This window comes from Canis aureus, chromosome 36, assembly GCF_053574225.1.
Source record: "Canis aureus isolate CA01 chromosome 36, VMU_Caureus_v.1.0, whole genome shotgun sequence".
Classification (NCBI taxonomy): Eukaryota; Metazoa; Chordata; class Mammalia; order Carnivora; family Canidae; genus Canis; species Canis aureus.
The window spans coordinates 25239294-25253620 of NC_135646.1; the positions used below are offsets into that span (position 1 = coordinate 25239294).

The 14327-nt window shown below is 38.6% G+C and overlaps 1 protein-coding gene across 4 annotated transcripts in view; it reads left to right on the top strand.

Annotated features, from left to right (window-relative positions):
• Window positions 1-14327, top strand: part of DNAH7 (dynein axonemal heavy chain 7) — a 233335-nt gene that overhangs the window by 30202 nt on the left and 188806 nt on the right. For all 4 annotated transcript variants that reach the window (XR_013372697.1, XR_013372696.1, XM_077884754.1 and 1 more), the window contains exons 9-12: window positions 700-825; window positions 6504-6623; window positions 12545-12728; window positions 13333-13512. Coding sequence is in view for 2 of the 4 variants with exons in the window: in XM_077884754.1 (XP_077740880.1) it covers window positions 700-825; window positions 6504-6623; window positions 12545-12728; window positions 13333-13512 (610 nt within the window). In the remaining 2 variants the exon portion in view is untranslated. The remainder of the gene's footprint in view (window positions 1-699; window positions 826-6503; window positions 6624-12544; window positions 12729-13332; window positions 13513-14327) is intronic.

Genomic DNA, 14327 nt, shown 5'->3' on the forward strand with positions numbered 1-14327 from the left:
AGTCTATGGGATACCTGGTCGGCTCAGTTGGGAGAGCATATGACCCTTGATCCTTGGAGTCATGAGTTTGAGCCCCCAGGTTGAGTGTAGCGATTACTTAAATAAATAAAACTTGAAAAAGACTCAGGGACGCCTGGGTGGCTCAGTCGGTTGAGTGTCTGCCTTCGGCTCAGGTGATAATCTTGGGATCCTGGGATTGAGCTCCAAGCTGGGCTCCCGCTCAGCAGAGAGGCCACTTCTCTCTCTCTCTCCCTCTGACCCTCCCCCTGCTCTCTCTTAAATAAATAAAATCTTTAAAAAAAGATTCAAGTCTAATTTCATATGTTAATATTCTAAAATTATATGGCTTAGACTATAGAAAGTATGGCCTTTTTAATATATAATTATATGTTTTGCTATGACTGTAAGGGATACATAATACTTTTTATTAAAATGCAGCCATTATTGGGGCACTTTGATGGCTCGGTTGGTTCAGTGACCAGCTCTTGATTTGGGCTCAGATCAGGATCTCAGGCTTGTGAGATCGAGTCCTAAGTCGGGTTCAGGGCTGGGCATGGGGACTGCTTAAGGTGCTCTCTCTCCCTCTGCTCCCCCACCAATCTCTAAAGAAAAAAAAAAAGCATTATTACTCAAAAAGTATGCTAAAACAATACTTTGTTTTGATTTCTAAAGATAGCCGATTTTTTTCTTCGTTTTCAGAATGGAAATTCTTCCCAAACCTTGGAGGAAATCTTTTTTAGCTGCAAGCAATTATATTAAGGATCACTTGAACACACTGAACCCTACAATGTTGGCTGTGCTAGATTTGTGGCACAGTACTTATAAGTGAGTATCTCCGGCCTTACCGCGCTGCCTCTTAAAAGGGTTATAAGAGCTATTTCGTCACACCTTAATGATTTCTCTTACTGTTTTAACTGCAAATAAAAAAAATGACTACAAACTTACCATCAGTATGGTAACTGGTACTGGTTTTAAATCAGCAGCGTAGAGGTGCAGTAGAGCACGGACATTGCCTTTTACCTCTCGCCCAGTTACCTCTAACCCCCACCCCAGAGCCCACTACCGCACAGACTTTAAGGACTAGTCACAGTTTAGGGGCTGAATTGTCATGCTTTGTTTTAGATCCCACAAAACATTAGCCGCTCCAATCATCTGGATGGTGTAGAAGCCTAGAAGGTATCGCCTACCCGAATGGCATGACTGTTGGAGGTGATGCATCATCACCTCATAGACATTGTCACGGTGGGATGCACAGCCACAGGTGACACGTGCTTGGCACAGCTGGATGTGGATCCTGTTGGTTGGGGGGGGCGTGGAGCTGACCTGCTTGCTCAGGGCCGAGGACAGCTGGTCCCTGGGTTGAGAAGCTCCAGCTTCATGCTCCCTCCCTTGCACCGTGCCTTCTAGGGTGTCAGGGGGGTGTCCTAGCATATGCACCTGCGGGCACAGGCTTCCTAAAGGATGCAAAAGCAGTAGGATTTCCATAGATTGTTTCCTAGAGAAGGGCTCCTCTCAGGAACCTCAAAATCTGGATCAGACCTGCCTTAGGAGAGAGGAGACACCCAGTCTCTAAATAGTCTGGAGCCTTCCCTCCCAACTCCAACCTTTGCGACCCCCACGACTGCAGCCCCCCCCCCCCCCCCCAAGCAGCCGGCCCTGCGGGGTCCCCGGGTCTTGGCTGCACCTGCTGTGTGGCAGGAGGGCATGGGAAGCGAGCACACTTTGCGGGGCCTCCTGAAACCATTCGACGGGAAGCCCGTCCTTAGACCTGAACTGTGCATAATTTTTATTGCAATTTTTATTGCATCCTCTGACCCCACAGAGTTGCATCCTGTCTGCTTTTTTCTTTTTTTTGGGGGGGGGGGGAAGAGGCAATTTTATTTTTTAATTTCATGCTTGAAATTCACAAATGTACATGAAGTACTATGTAAACTTTAGGATAGCATTATTTGACTTGAGCCATGTCACCTCATCTAAGTTTAACTGGAGAAACACAATTTAGCCACTCTGCTTTAAAATGTAAACCACCAAATTAGAATAGGGCACTTACAATCAGAATTTTTAAATTGAGTCTCCCATACAGATTTGTAATTTACTGTTGGATTAACTGTTATATTTATGTAAAACACCTTATCAAGATACTATGTAAGAAATTACATCTTTTGCATTAATGGTCCCCTGGGTTGCACTTGGACTAGTAACAAAAAATATATATACTGACATCATACACTAAACTATATTCATATTCTAGATTACAAAAATTACTGAAAGCCAGAATGAATCTTTAAGGTTGGAGGGACCCTTTAATAGTTTAATATTTGGGCTTAAGGAAGAAAAATTAAATTAGTCCCATACTGCATCTCACATCTCTTAAAAATAGGAAGTGTTTTAGCAGTTTAAAACCTTTAGTTATATAAAGCTTATTACACTAGGATTTATTTTATTATTTTTTTAATAATTTTTTTTATTGGTGTTCAATTTGCCAACGTACAGAATAACACCCAGTGCTCATCTCGTCAAGTGCCCACGTCATTACACTAGGATTTAATTCGAAATATAGTTTACAACCAGATCAATTATACATACACTGACACTTTAGCACGAGGACAAACTTTTAAAAACAAATTATTTTGGACCTTTAAAATCAGGTCATAGTATAAAAACAGAGTCCATGGTCTTACATTCAGCAAATTCATACTAAAATATTCTATTTTTGTAGGATAAATGCCAGCAAAACCTTACATATGCTACAAGTTTCTTACATAGATTTACATGGCTCTTTCCTAAGGTACTTAACTTAAAACTTTCACATTATACAGCTCCCCCCCCTTTTTTTAAATTTTTATTTATTTATGATAGAGACGGAGAGAGGGAGGCAGAGACACAGGCAGAGGGAGAAGCAGGCCCCATGCACCGGGAGCCCGACGGATTCAATCCCGGGTCTCCAGGATCGCGCCCTGGGCCAAAGGCAGGTGCCAAACCGCTGCGCCACCCGGGGATCCCCAGCTCCCCCCTTTTTAAAGTAAGCTTTGCAGGGAATGATTTGAGAGCAGATCACTGTCAGAATAGCTTATGCAGTGCTATAATACAAAAATGTATTTTGAAAGCTACTCAGTGATCACCAAATACTGTTTCTGTAAGAAATGGCTTTGGTGGTGCATTAGTTGGCAGACACCCACTGCATGAAAGAAACGGCCATTGGGGTGTATGGTCTCATCTAAATTCGATAGCCCCTACTGCCCTTTTCCACATTTCACCAGCATAGTTTACTAAAATGCAACTATTCTCGAAGAAAAATTCACATTTTCTTTTTGGCAGTGCATCAGGTTGTTGTCATATTACTGGCTTGGGCCTGTCTGCTTTTTAAAAATAAATTTTAATTAAACACGCGGCCATCTATGAAACTTTTATATAAGCATATAAATGTGATCATATATACTTTTTTGCCTGACTTCCACCCACCAGCCTTTCTCTTCCTCCTCGCTGCCCTCCTCTCCACCTGCCCAGCCAAAGACCCATGGCAACCATCCCGCGGGATAGCTTCCCTTATTTTATTTTGTGCTCATATGATCAGATACACACGTGCGCCTACACGTACACACGGCCTAAACGTGGCCTTTGTTGGTCAAACCACACACTGCTGGAAAGCATCGTTCTGCGTTCTGTTGTACGACGTGGATTTCTTTGCCCGCTGGAATTTGGCCTTTGGAATAGGAAGAGGCTATCTCCTTGCCCATGTTTTTCCCATTTCTTTTCTCTCGGGTATTCCTCTCCTGCCCAGCCCTGTGATTTGACTGTGCTTGCAGTCATGAGGTCATACATAGGATGACCTCACCTCCACAAAGGCTGTTTGCATGCAGGGGTACATTTTATCTTCACACCACCACCAGAGCTGTTTTCTTTTGTAACCATTAACCATTTTGTAACCTGGTAGATAGAACTACCAGGGCACACTCGTTGCTGGGGGGTGAGGCTGCAGTCCCTAGCATCATCCATAAAAGGCTTGACTTTGTTGGGCCCTGTCAGGAGGCAAGAGTCAAGAAAATGAGAGGAGAGAGGGGAAGAAAAAAGGGAATAAAGTCCAGATCAAAAACAGTAAATGAGGGATGTGTCCAGACTTGCTGTCCACGGTCATAGCGACGGAGGTATCAGTAGCAGCAACTGAAGCAAACCTCAAGGCATCTGGGGTGATGACAAATGGCATCTGGGTTGAAGACAAATGAGGAAGAAGCTTTGCAGTCTGCGGGGAGGAAGAGGACTCTGGCAACTTCATTGTTGCCCTTGCAGACACGAGTCGTTGCACAGCTGAGAGTCCTCCTCTCGGAGCAGGAGGCCGCATTGATCACCCAGGGCATCCTTCCTCCAGGCCACAGTCAGTTGGGCCTTAATCTCAGCAGCTCTTGAAGATAGAGAACATCCATGTGTGTGGCCGTGGGCTGGGGAAGGGTAATGAGAGAATCATCTGGATGGCTGTGAAAGTGCACAGGTGTGGAGACCGAAGGGAATGTTTGTAGATGGGAGTGTGCAAGCCTGTGTCCTTCAGTGGGTAGATGCACACAACCCACTTCGTGTCTGAGCTGGCGTGTGTAACGCAGTCACAGCCTACACACCACACAGGTATATTTGCTTGAAAAATAGTGTGTATATATGAAGACGTGTGTAGAGTGTATATGGACATATACGTGGACATTACCACAGGCCATGAATTAGAGTAGTTGAATGTGAGAGAAAGAGGTCTAAGAGAGTGAGGTTATGTTGCCCCCCCCCCCATCCCCTGCCCCAGGCAGCCATCAGTCTGTTCTCCACATCCACGAGGTCAGTTTCCAGTATTTTAGATGGCACATATGAGGTCATCAAGTTATTTGTCTGTGTCTGGCTTATTTCACTTAGCATGATGCTTTTGGGGTCCATCCATGGTGTCTCAAATGGCAAGATTTCATTATTTTATGGCTGAATAATATTCCATGACATATACTTATGTATCACGATTTCCTTATCCATCAACGGACATTTAGATTGTTTCCCTGTTTTGACTATTATCAATAATGCAATAACATGAGTAATAAATATGTAAACCATGTATATTTAGTGTTTTCATTGTCTTCAGATAAATATCTGGAAGTAGAAGTGCTGATAATAATATGGTAGTCCTATTCTTTACTTTTTGAGGAGCCTCCGTATTGTTTTCCATAGTGGCTGCACCAATTTACATTTCCACAAACAGCGCACAAGGATTCTCTCTTGTCCACATTCTCGCCAACACTTATTTCTTACCTTTTTTTAATAGCCATCCTAGCAGGTGTGCGATGATAATCTCATTTTGGTTTGATTTGTATTTCCCTGATAATTAGTGATGTGAACATCTTTTCATATATACCTGTTGGCCATCTTTGTGCCTTCTTGGAAAACTGTTGATTCAAATCCTCTGCCCACTTTTTAATCGGATTTTTTTTTCTACTGAGTTGTACGTGTTCTTTATAAATTTTAAATATTAACCCCTTCTTAGTATATGATTTGCAAATATTTTCTCCCATTCAGTAAGTAGGATGCCTTTTCATTTTGTTAATGGTTGATTTGGCTGTGCAGAAGCATTTTAGTTTGATGTAGTCCCACTTGTTTATTTTTTGCTTTTGGCATCAGATCCAAAAAAATTATTGCCAACACTCATGTCCAGGAGCTTACTGCCTATGTTTTCTTCTAGGACTTCTATGGTTTCAGGTCTTATATTCAAGTCATTAATCCATTTTGAGTTAATTTTTGTGTGTGGTGTAAGATTAGGGTTCAGTTTCCTCTTTTCCATGTGCTCGCCCAGTATTCCCAACAGAAAATTCTTTTATTAATTTTTTTAAGTAGGCTCCACACCCAGCGTGGAGCCCCCCAACAGAAACGTCTTAAATGTGTAAACCATGTGTATAACAAAGATCCATAGCATTGTAGTCAGAAAAGAAGTTGAATGGAAAGCTGTTGACTAGAGTAAGCACTGTGTTTTCTTAAACAAAACAAAACAAAAAAACCCAAGACAACAACAAAACCAGACAGGATCATAAGATTGCGATACAATAGGTCTTAATTAAGTGTGAGGTCTCCCCCACCCCATAGCGCCCTAAAATGCAAAATTGCTTTCTTTTTAGAGTGGGTACAATTTTTGTTTTAGGAGTAGCGAGGCTTCCAAGCTTTGAGCTTTATCTTTTCCTATTGGAATTGTTCCAATTTGAAAGCAAAAATCTATCTAAATTATCTATCAAATCCGTTATTTCGATTTTGTTCTACTTCACAAGAATGCTTCATAATTTATACCGTGTCCTTATCAAATCTAATTACATTAGTTAAAAAATTAAAATTATTTTTAAAATTTCATGTTCTTAAATATTTAATTTTATTAAATAAACATTTTAATGATATAACCTAGGAATATCATATTTTCGAGGAGACCAGTTAACAAAAAGACTAAAAGCAAAGAAATCTCCTGCCTTAATTATTGCTTATTTTTTTATGTCTTGCAGAAAACTACGTTTAGTTGATATAGAAGAGTTTCATAACCGCCAGGATGCATTAGAGCTGTCAGCATTTCACACCATTGTCATGAAACACATGGAATCTGCTAAAGAGACTCTACTTAAAATGTAAAGTTTTGAAATTTCGTGGAGGAAAACACAATTTTAAAAATGTTCTTGTGGGGAACTATATTTTAGCTACATTTAGAAAATCCTATTTTATTTTATTTTTTAAGAAAATCCTATTTTAATAAGTTTGTAATTATTTCTGTTCAAGAATTAAGTATAATATCTTTAACGGAGTTGGTCTGTGTGGCCTATCCGAATGTTCTACACAGCGTAGATTGTGCAGGAACTAAAATAATTATAGTGTTTTTTTTTTTTTTTTTCCTCTCAATGTCTGGTTTCTACTTTTCTAAGAGTGGGGTTGGATACTGTTGGGAGAATGATCATCAACTTACCCATTTATTAGATATTTGACATCTAGTAATACATTTAAGGCACTATACCTCTCTCATTTTGCTTTTGGATGGGGGATGAAGAATAGTTAAAGCACAATTGGGGTGATCTATATTCTTTAAAGGAGTTTACAATTGCACTGAGAGGTTAGACTTATCAAATGGTAGTTAAACGTCTCAGATTGTTCCTTAAAAATGGAATAGCCACACTTGATAATTATTGATGTAGGTACCAGACAATATGCTCTGAAACAATACAGGAAAACTTTCTCTATCATGGGTTATTATAAATAGGACATTAAAATGAGCTCAAATCGCAGGTAACAGAGGTCATGTAACTCCAGCACGGCTTCATGATTTCCAAAAGTTGGAGATACATCTTCATAGTTTAAGGCTGAATCTTTCCTTTATCTTTTTTTCTTCTCCATTATGTCAGAATCAAATTCTTTTTCTGACATTACTTGAAAGAGCTTTAGAATTTCCTTTAATTCTAGTATTTAGTTAACATAAACAAATAGATGAGGGGGATAGAATGAAACCCCATAACTAATTACAGGGAAGAAAATGACCTCTTAAAGACAGAATACAAATAAATTTTCTTGATCTATAACCCCAGGGTTATACCCCAGGAATATATTACCACTGTAAATTTTGGTCAATTGGGCATCACGGGTGCAGAGTAGAGGTCAAACCTTTATTGAAAACTTTTGCTGAGAGTTGTAAATTGATTAGCTGTGGCTCTTGATGGTTCCTGATTGATTCTAGGGGAAGAACACTGTGTCTATACTTCCAGTAGTGAACCAGAATGTGTTTATCATGGCTAAAAGACCGCAGATCAGCTCCTCACAGTGGGGAAAGGATTAGTAAATGGTTATGGTATCTGCCCCAAACCCAAATACCCTCTCTCCGTAATCACCCTCCGCATCGACTCAGCAGTTGCTATGGTTTATCACCCCTGCATTCTGGAAATCTGTTTTCTAGGTTCCATGTTCTTACCGTCCCCAAGAGTGGGGGCCTCTCAAGTGTTTGCTCCTTTGTCTTCTTTACACTCTTGACAATGTCATGATCTCAACTGTCTTTTCTGTCTCAAGGTCTTACGTTTTTTTGACCTCTAGGCCCTTGTTACTAATTTCATACTGCATATCTCCAGTTGAATGCCACCTGAATATCAGCATCTCTCTTCCTGTTCTGGACCATTCCCAGGCCAAGCTGAAATCACTTTGTGACTTTTTCTGTTTGTTGTCATCTACATCTTGACCACCCTTAGCCTGTCACTAGCTATAATCAGTAGATTGCTAACTATTTTTTAAAATTGAGATATAACTTACTTACCATAAAATTCACCACTTTCTTGTGTACATTTCAGTGACTTATGTTTTGCGATAATCATCACTAATTCTATCACCGCCCAAAAGAAACACTTTCTCTGTTATCAGACACTCCTGATTCCCCCTCCCACGTGCCCTGACAATCACTAACATACTTTCCGTACCCATTCTGAACGTTTCATCTCAGAGGGATTATATAATATGTATACATTTATGTCTGTCTTCTTACACTAAGGACAATGCTCTCAAGGTTCATCCATGTTATAGCCTGTGTCAGTACTTTATTCCTTCTCATGGCCAAATATTTCATCATATGGAGCTAACATATTTTGCTTATCCGTTCACCAGTAGCTGGACATTTGTGTTGTTGCTACTCTTTGCCTATTAGGAATAATGCATAGTGCAATGAACATCGGTATGAACGTGTGTTTTCAGTCCTCTTGGGTATATATCTAGGAGTAGAATTGTTGGGTTATGTAATAGCTCCGTGTTTGACTTTTTGAGGAACTACCATATTTGTTCCCTAAAAGGTCTGTAAGATTTTACGTTCCTATCAACAATATATGACGGTTCCACTTTCTCTACATCCTGTTTATACTTGTTATTGTCCATCTTTCTGATTATATACAGTCATCCTAGTAGAGGTGAAGTTCTATCTTATTGTGGGCTTGATTTGCATTTCTCTAATGACTATGTTGAGCATCTTTTTATATGCTTATTCATGTATTTGTCTTATTTGGATGTGTCTATTCAGATAGTTGCTTACTTTGTATTGAGTAGTATTTTTATTTTTGAATTGTAAGAGTTTTTTTTATATATTCTGGATACTAAACCTTCAGTACATGATTTACAAGTATTTCTCTCATTATGTGGTTGATCCTTTCATTTGCTTGATAGGCACAGATTTGAGGCACAAAAAATTTTTTTTTTAAAAATAAGCTGCATGCCCAATATGAAGCCCAATATGGGACTTGAGCTCATGACCCTGAGATCAAGACCTGAGCTGAGATCAAGAGTTGGACAGTAAAAAAAAAAAAAAAGAGAGAGAGAGAAAGAGAGAGAAAGAGAGAGAAAGAGAGAGAGAGAGAGAGTTAGATACTTAACTGAGTAACCCAGGCACCCTGAGGCACAAATATTTTTTAAATTTTGATAAAGTTTAACTGTTTTTTTTTTTTTTTTGTACATTGATCTTATATCCTGCAACCTTGCTAAACTTGTTTATTAGCACCAATAGTTTTTTTTTTGTGTGTGTGTGTGGAACCTTTATATCTTTTTCTATAGAAGTTTGTGTTATCTGCAAATAGATATAGTTCTACTTCTTCATTTCTTATCTGCATTTGTTTCTTTTGTCTTCTCTTTGCCTAAATGCTTTGGTTAGAATCTCCAGTACAGTATTGAAAAGATGTGGCGAGGGTGGACATCCTTGTATTGTGCCTGATGTCAGGGGAAGGCTTTCAGTGTTTTGTCATTTTGTTAGCTGTTCCCTTTATCAAGTTGAGGAATTTCCCTTTCATTCTTTGTTTCTTGATTGTTTCTGTTACGCAGATATTGCCAAATGTTTTTTCTGCAGCTAAGATCATAATGGGTTTTTTCCTACTTTATTAGTATATTACATTGGTTTTAATATATTGAACTAATCTTTCATTCCTGAGATAAATCCCACTTGGCCATGGAGTATAATTCTTTTTATATGCTGCTGGATTCAGTCTGCTACTACTTTGTTGAGGATTTTTGTGTTATACATGCATAAGGGATATTGGTCTGCAGTTTTCTTTTTCTTGTGATGTATTTGTCTGGGCATGATAATATTGACTTCATAGAATGAGTCAGGAGTATTCCTCTCTCTGTTTTTCTCTCTTTGGGCAGTTTATGAAGGATTGGTTATTAATTCTTTAAATGTTCTGTAGAACATAATAATGAATCCATCTTTACCTGGGCCATGGTCTTTTTATTTTTTGGAAAATTTTCTGATTATTAAGTTAGTCTCTTAAACTCTGTGACTCTTAGTATTACCATCTTTGCATATATAATTATATCAAATTGAATAAAAGGTTAAGGAAATTAAACAGAATGAAACCTCTTGAATTCTACTGGCAAAATATTATGATCCACATAGTTTTTAGTACTTAATGCAGCTTATTACTGGATAAGCCTTTCTTCGTTCTCCAATACCCAGCTCAAATGATCCTTCTATGAAATTCTCTGTTGTTTCCCCCTAAAAAGTGATCTCTTCCTCTTGAATACCTCTTTTGCAACATTCCTTCCTTTTGTAACATGTACTTGTGTGTTTGTTTTTTCCTCCAAAGTGCCTATAAGCACTTTGCAGACTAATATTTTGTACCAAGTGTTTTGTACATAATAGGGAGCCCTGTAAATGTCTTCGGGACAATGACTGGATAATTTTTATTTTTTTATTTTTATTTTATTTTATTTTATTTTAAATATTTTTTTAAATTTTTTTTTAATTTTTATTTATTTGTGATAGTCACAGAGAGAGAGAGAGAATGAGGCAGAGACACAGGCAGAGGGAGAAGCAGGCTCCATGCACCGGGAGCCCGACGTAGGATTCGATCCCGGGTCTCCAGGATCGCGCCCTGGGCCAAAGGCAGGCGCCAAACCGCTGCGCCACCCAGGGATCCCATGACTGGATAATTTTTAAAGCATAATTTGTCTTTTTTTCCAGTTTGATGGCCCCAAGTCTATTTCCTATCTTGTCTGAACTACTGGTCACTGCAATAAACTGGCAGTTTCTTGGTCCCCTTTCTTAATATAGCATTGCCCTTCTCTACTTAGTATTTGTTACTCATCCTCTTTATCTATTGCCTCAACAATGACACCTTACAGCAAAAAGATTTGCCATAGTTTCATTTTTGAGAGTGAGGTTGCCCCAACTTCTTGTGTTTAGTTCCCAAGTTCTGCAAAAGTCCTCACAGACTTTCCTCCACTTATTTCTCCTATTTTCTAGGAAGAAATCTATCATCTCTATTATAGACAATGAAATGATTAGACATATTAGCCCCACTCATCCACTTATTTTTCTTATTATCACACTTCTATTTCAAATTCTTTTCTTCTGATACTTTTCATTTCCTTCCTTCAGTGAAATTGCCATCTTCACTATAAAATCCTTCTCTGTTAGTTAAATGGAAAATTATATCTTAATCCTTTGACTTCAAGACTGTTTTTTATCCTATGATGCATTGTCTTCATTATTATAAGAGATGATATATCTTTTTATATCTCCCATGATACTGTTCCTAGCACATAGTAGATACTAAAGTAGATACTAATTCATTTATTAAAGAAATGAATACATATATTTAAAATTTAGATCTTTCTTGGGGCATTCAGGGAACTCCTAAAGGTATGAAGACCCTACTTTTTAAAAATATCTCTTATAAAGAGTTCTCAATATTCCTTAATTTTGTACTATTAGTGGTTTTATAAACTGAAAACTAGACTTGTTATCATTATAAATCTATATGTGAATTTACTGTTACCCTTTTATTATGAGGATACATACATATTTGAAACTGTCTTAAAACAGTCATTCTTTCAGGATTTCACATTAAGGGGAATAAGAAAATAATTGATTTTATTGACTTGGTTTCAAGTCATTGTGAAACAGAATAGCAGAAAGTACCAAGTGGATTGAACCAAACAAACTTACTTGATTTAATCAGCAATTTGCATTTTAGCTTTAAATTAACAAATCCTTTTCCCAAAGAACATTTTGGAGACCAGTGAGTAGTATTTTGTGTAATCCAATACTTACTTACTTATTTATTTTTAAATTTTTATTTATTTATGATAGTCACAGAGAGAGAGGGGGGCGGGCAGAGACATAGGCAGAGGGAGAAGCAGGCTCCATGCACCAGGAGCCCAACGTGGGATTTGATCCCGGGTCCCCAGGATCGCGCCCTGGGCCAAAGGCAAGTGCCAAACCGCTGCGCCACCCAGGGATCCCCCAATACATTTTTATTAAAAAAAGTACAGGAATCAGAGTTTCAGGAGTTAGATTTACGTTTTTATTTTCTCACAGCATCACATTGTTGAGTCATCTTCCATTGACTGTGATTAAAATTTATTTTCCAAGAAAAAGTGAAATATGCTAGTGCTTATGTTTCAGAGAGTGGCTCATGTCAATTAGCAATGTACCTCTCTAGGAAGACCTTTGGATGTCTAGAAGTTACTGCTGATGCTTAATGTAAAAGGAGTGATTCACTGGAAGTATTAACTTTTAAAAGTCTTTTGTGCTTCCAAGGTGGTTTCCAGAAGTGCAGAATATTTATTACCAAGGCAATAAAAAAAAACAATTGCCAACTGGTGACAGCAGTGCCAAATTGGAATCTTTTTTCAACTGTGCGGCAACACTTATGACTTTACAGCTGCAGGAACTCACTTTGGTCTCCATGCAGGATTTCACAGACTTAATAGCACAACCACCAGTAAGTATGGTGCAGTTACACCAATATTCATCTACTAATTTATTTTCAAAAGGAAAATGTTTTTTTTTTAAAAGAACTTTTTCCAGTGGGAGAGGAGGAAGTATACTTTTAGATCACTTACCTATTTTTTTTTAAAAAAAAGTATCAATCTGAATATTCAGGATTCAGGATTCAACATGATTATATTCATGTTGGTGAAGGATTAGTGAAGGGAAGTAAAAATATTGCGAAATTTGGGTCGTGATGCCTGGGGAAGGTTTCTGCAAGGAACTCTTTTCTTTCTGGAAGAGAGTCCTATTAGAATGTGACCTGGGCCTGGAAATTTGAATGTTCTCTTGGGCTCTTGTATGAGTGTAGAGCCCCATTGCTATGCACATTCTCCTTTTTCTGGAACTCCTTGATCTGTAGGCCAGGTGGATACTAGATACCAACACGTCTAGCTGGGAATTATTCTTGCTCTTTTTAGTAGAGCTCCTCATTGGCTTAACCGTCTAGGGCATAAGAGGAGATGTGAGTTCCCATGTTTTCTAATTGGGACCAGTGCACTGCTTAGTCTCTCCTGGTTCATAATATATTAACATCCATGTATAATTTTTTCTTGCAGGATTCTATTAGAGCTTATGAACATCCGGGTTTCATCATGAGGCTGATTCTTGAAAATGACACCATTAAGTTTGAACCTGATTTCAATGACTATGCAGACATCCTTCTGAACATTTATGACATCATGATTAAGGCTGTCAGTTTTGTCCCAAGAGTTGAGACAAAATTGTATTCCAAGTGGGTAAGTAACAAGGGTATTCTGATAGCTTGAATTTCCATGATGATATTCATTTCAAACAACCTTTAAAAAGTGTAGACCTCTATTCTCTGCCTTGCAGAATATAAATGGCTTGGTAAAATTGGTATATAAGAAAGTTTTAATTCAACAAAATACTGTTTTCCCACTAGCTGATCTTGGAGTATACCTAGTTTCTTGGGACTGAAATTTTTCTTAAGGGAAAGAATTAAAGTTGTGCTCCAGTTTAAAACAGTTGATGAGTGTTTGCTGTAGCACTCAAGCCATGCCGTAGGCCTCCCTTATACTGTTGTAGCTCTCTAAAACCGTCCTCCAGTTGATTACTCTCCTCATATACCTTTTCCCATAAGTAGTAGCATCTCTGTACTCTCCAATCCCAAATTCTACTTCCCTTCTCTCTCTGGCCACGTATTTAGCAAAGCTTTGCTGAACTTGGGTATTTCAACAGCAGTTACTGCAGTCTCGTGTACAAAACAAGCATGTCTGATAATTCCTTCACTTAAAATGTTTTCAAGTTTGTAAGTCCAGTGGCTTGTTAAATTCTTTCCTATTTCTTTTACTTTTTAAAAAATATTTATTATATAGAAAGAGCATGCACACAAGTAGGGGGTGGGCAGGGAAGGGCAGAGGGGAAGGGAGAGAACATGTGAAGCAGACTCTGCGCTGAGCTCCAACCTCAACACAGGGCTCTATCCACCACTGCGAGATCATGACCTGAGCCAAAACCAAGGGTTGGCGGCTTAAACGACTGAACCACCCCACCCAGGTCCCCTCTTTTTTATTGAAGTCATTCACAAATA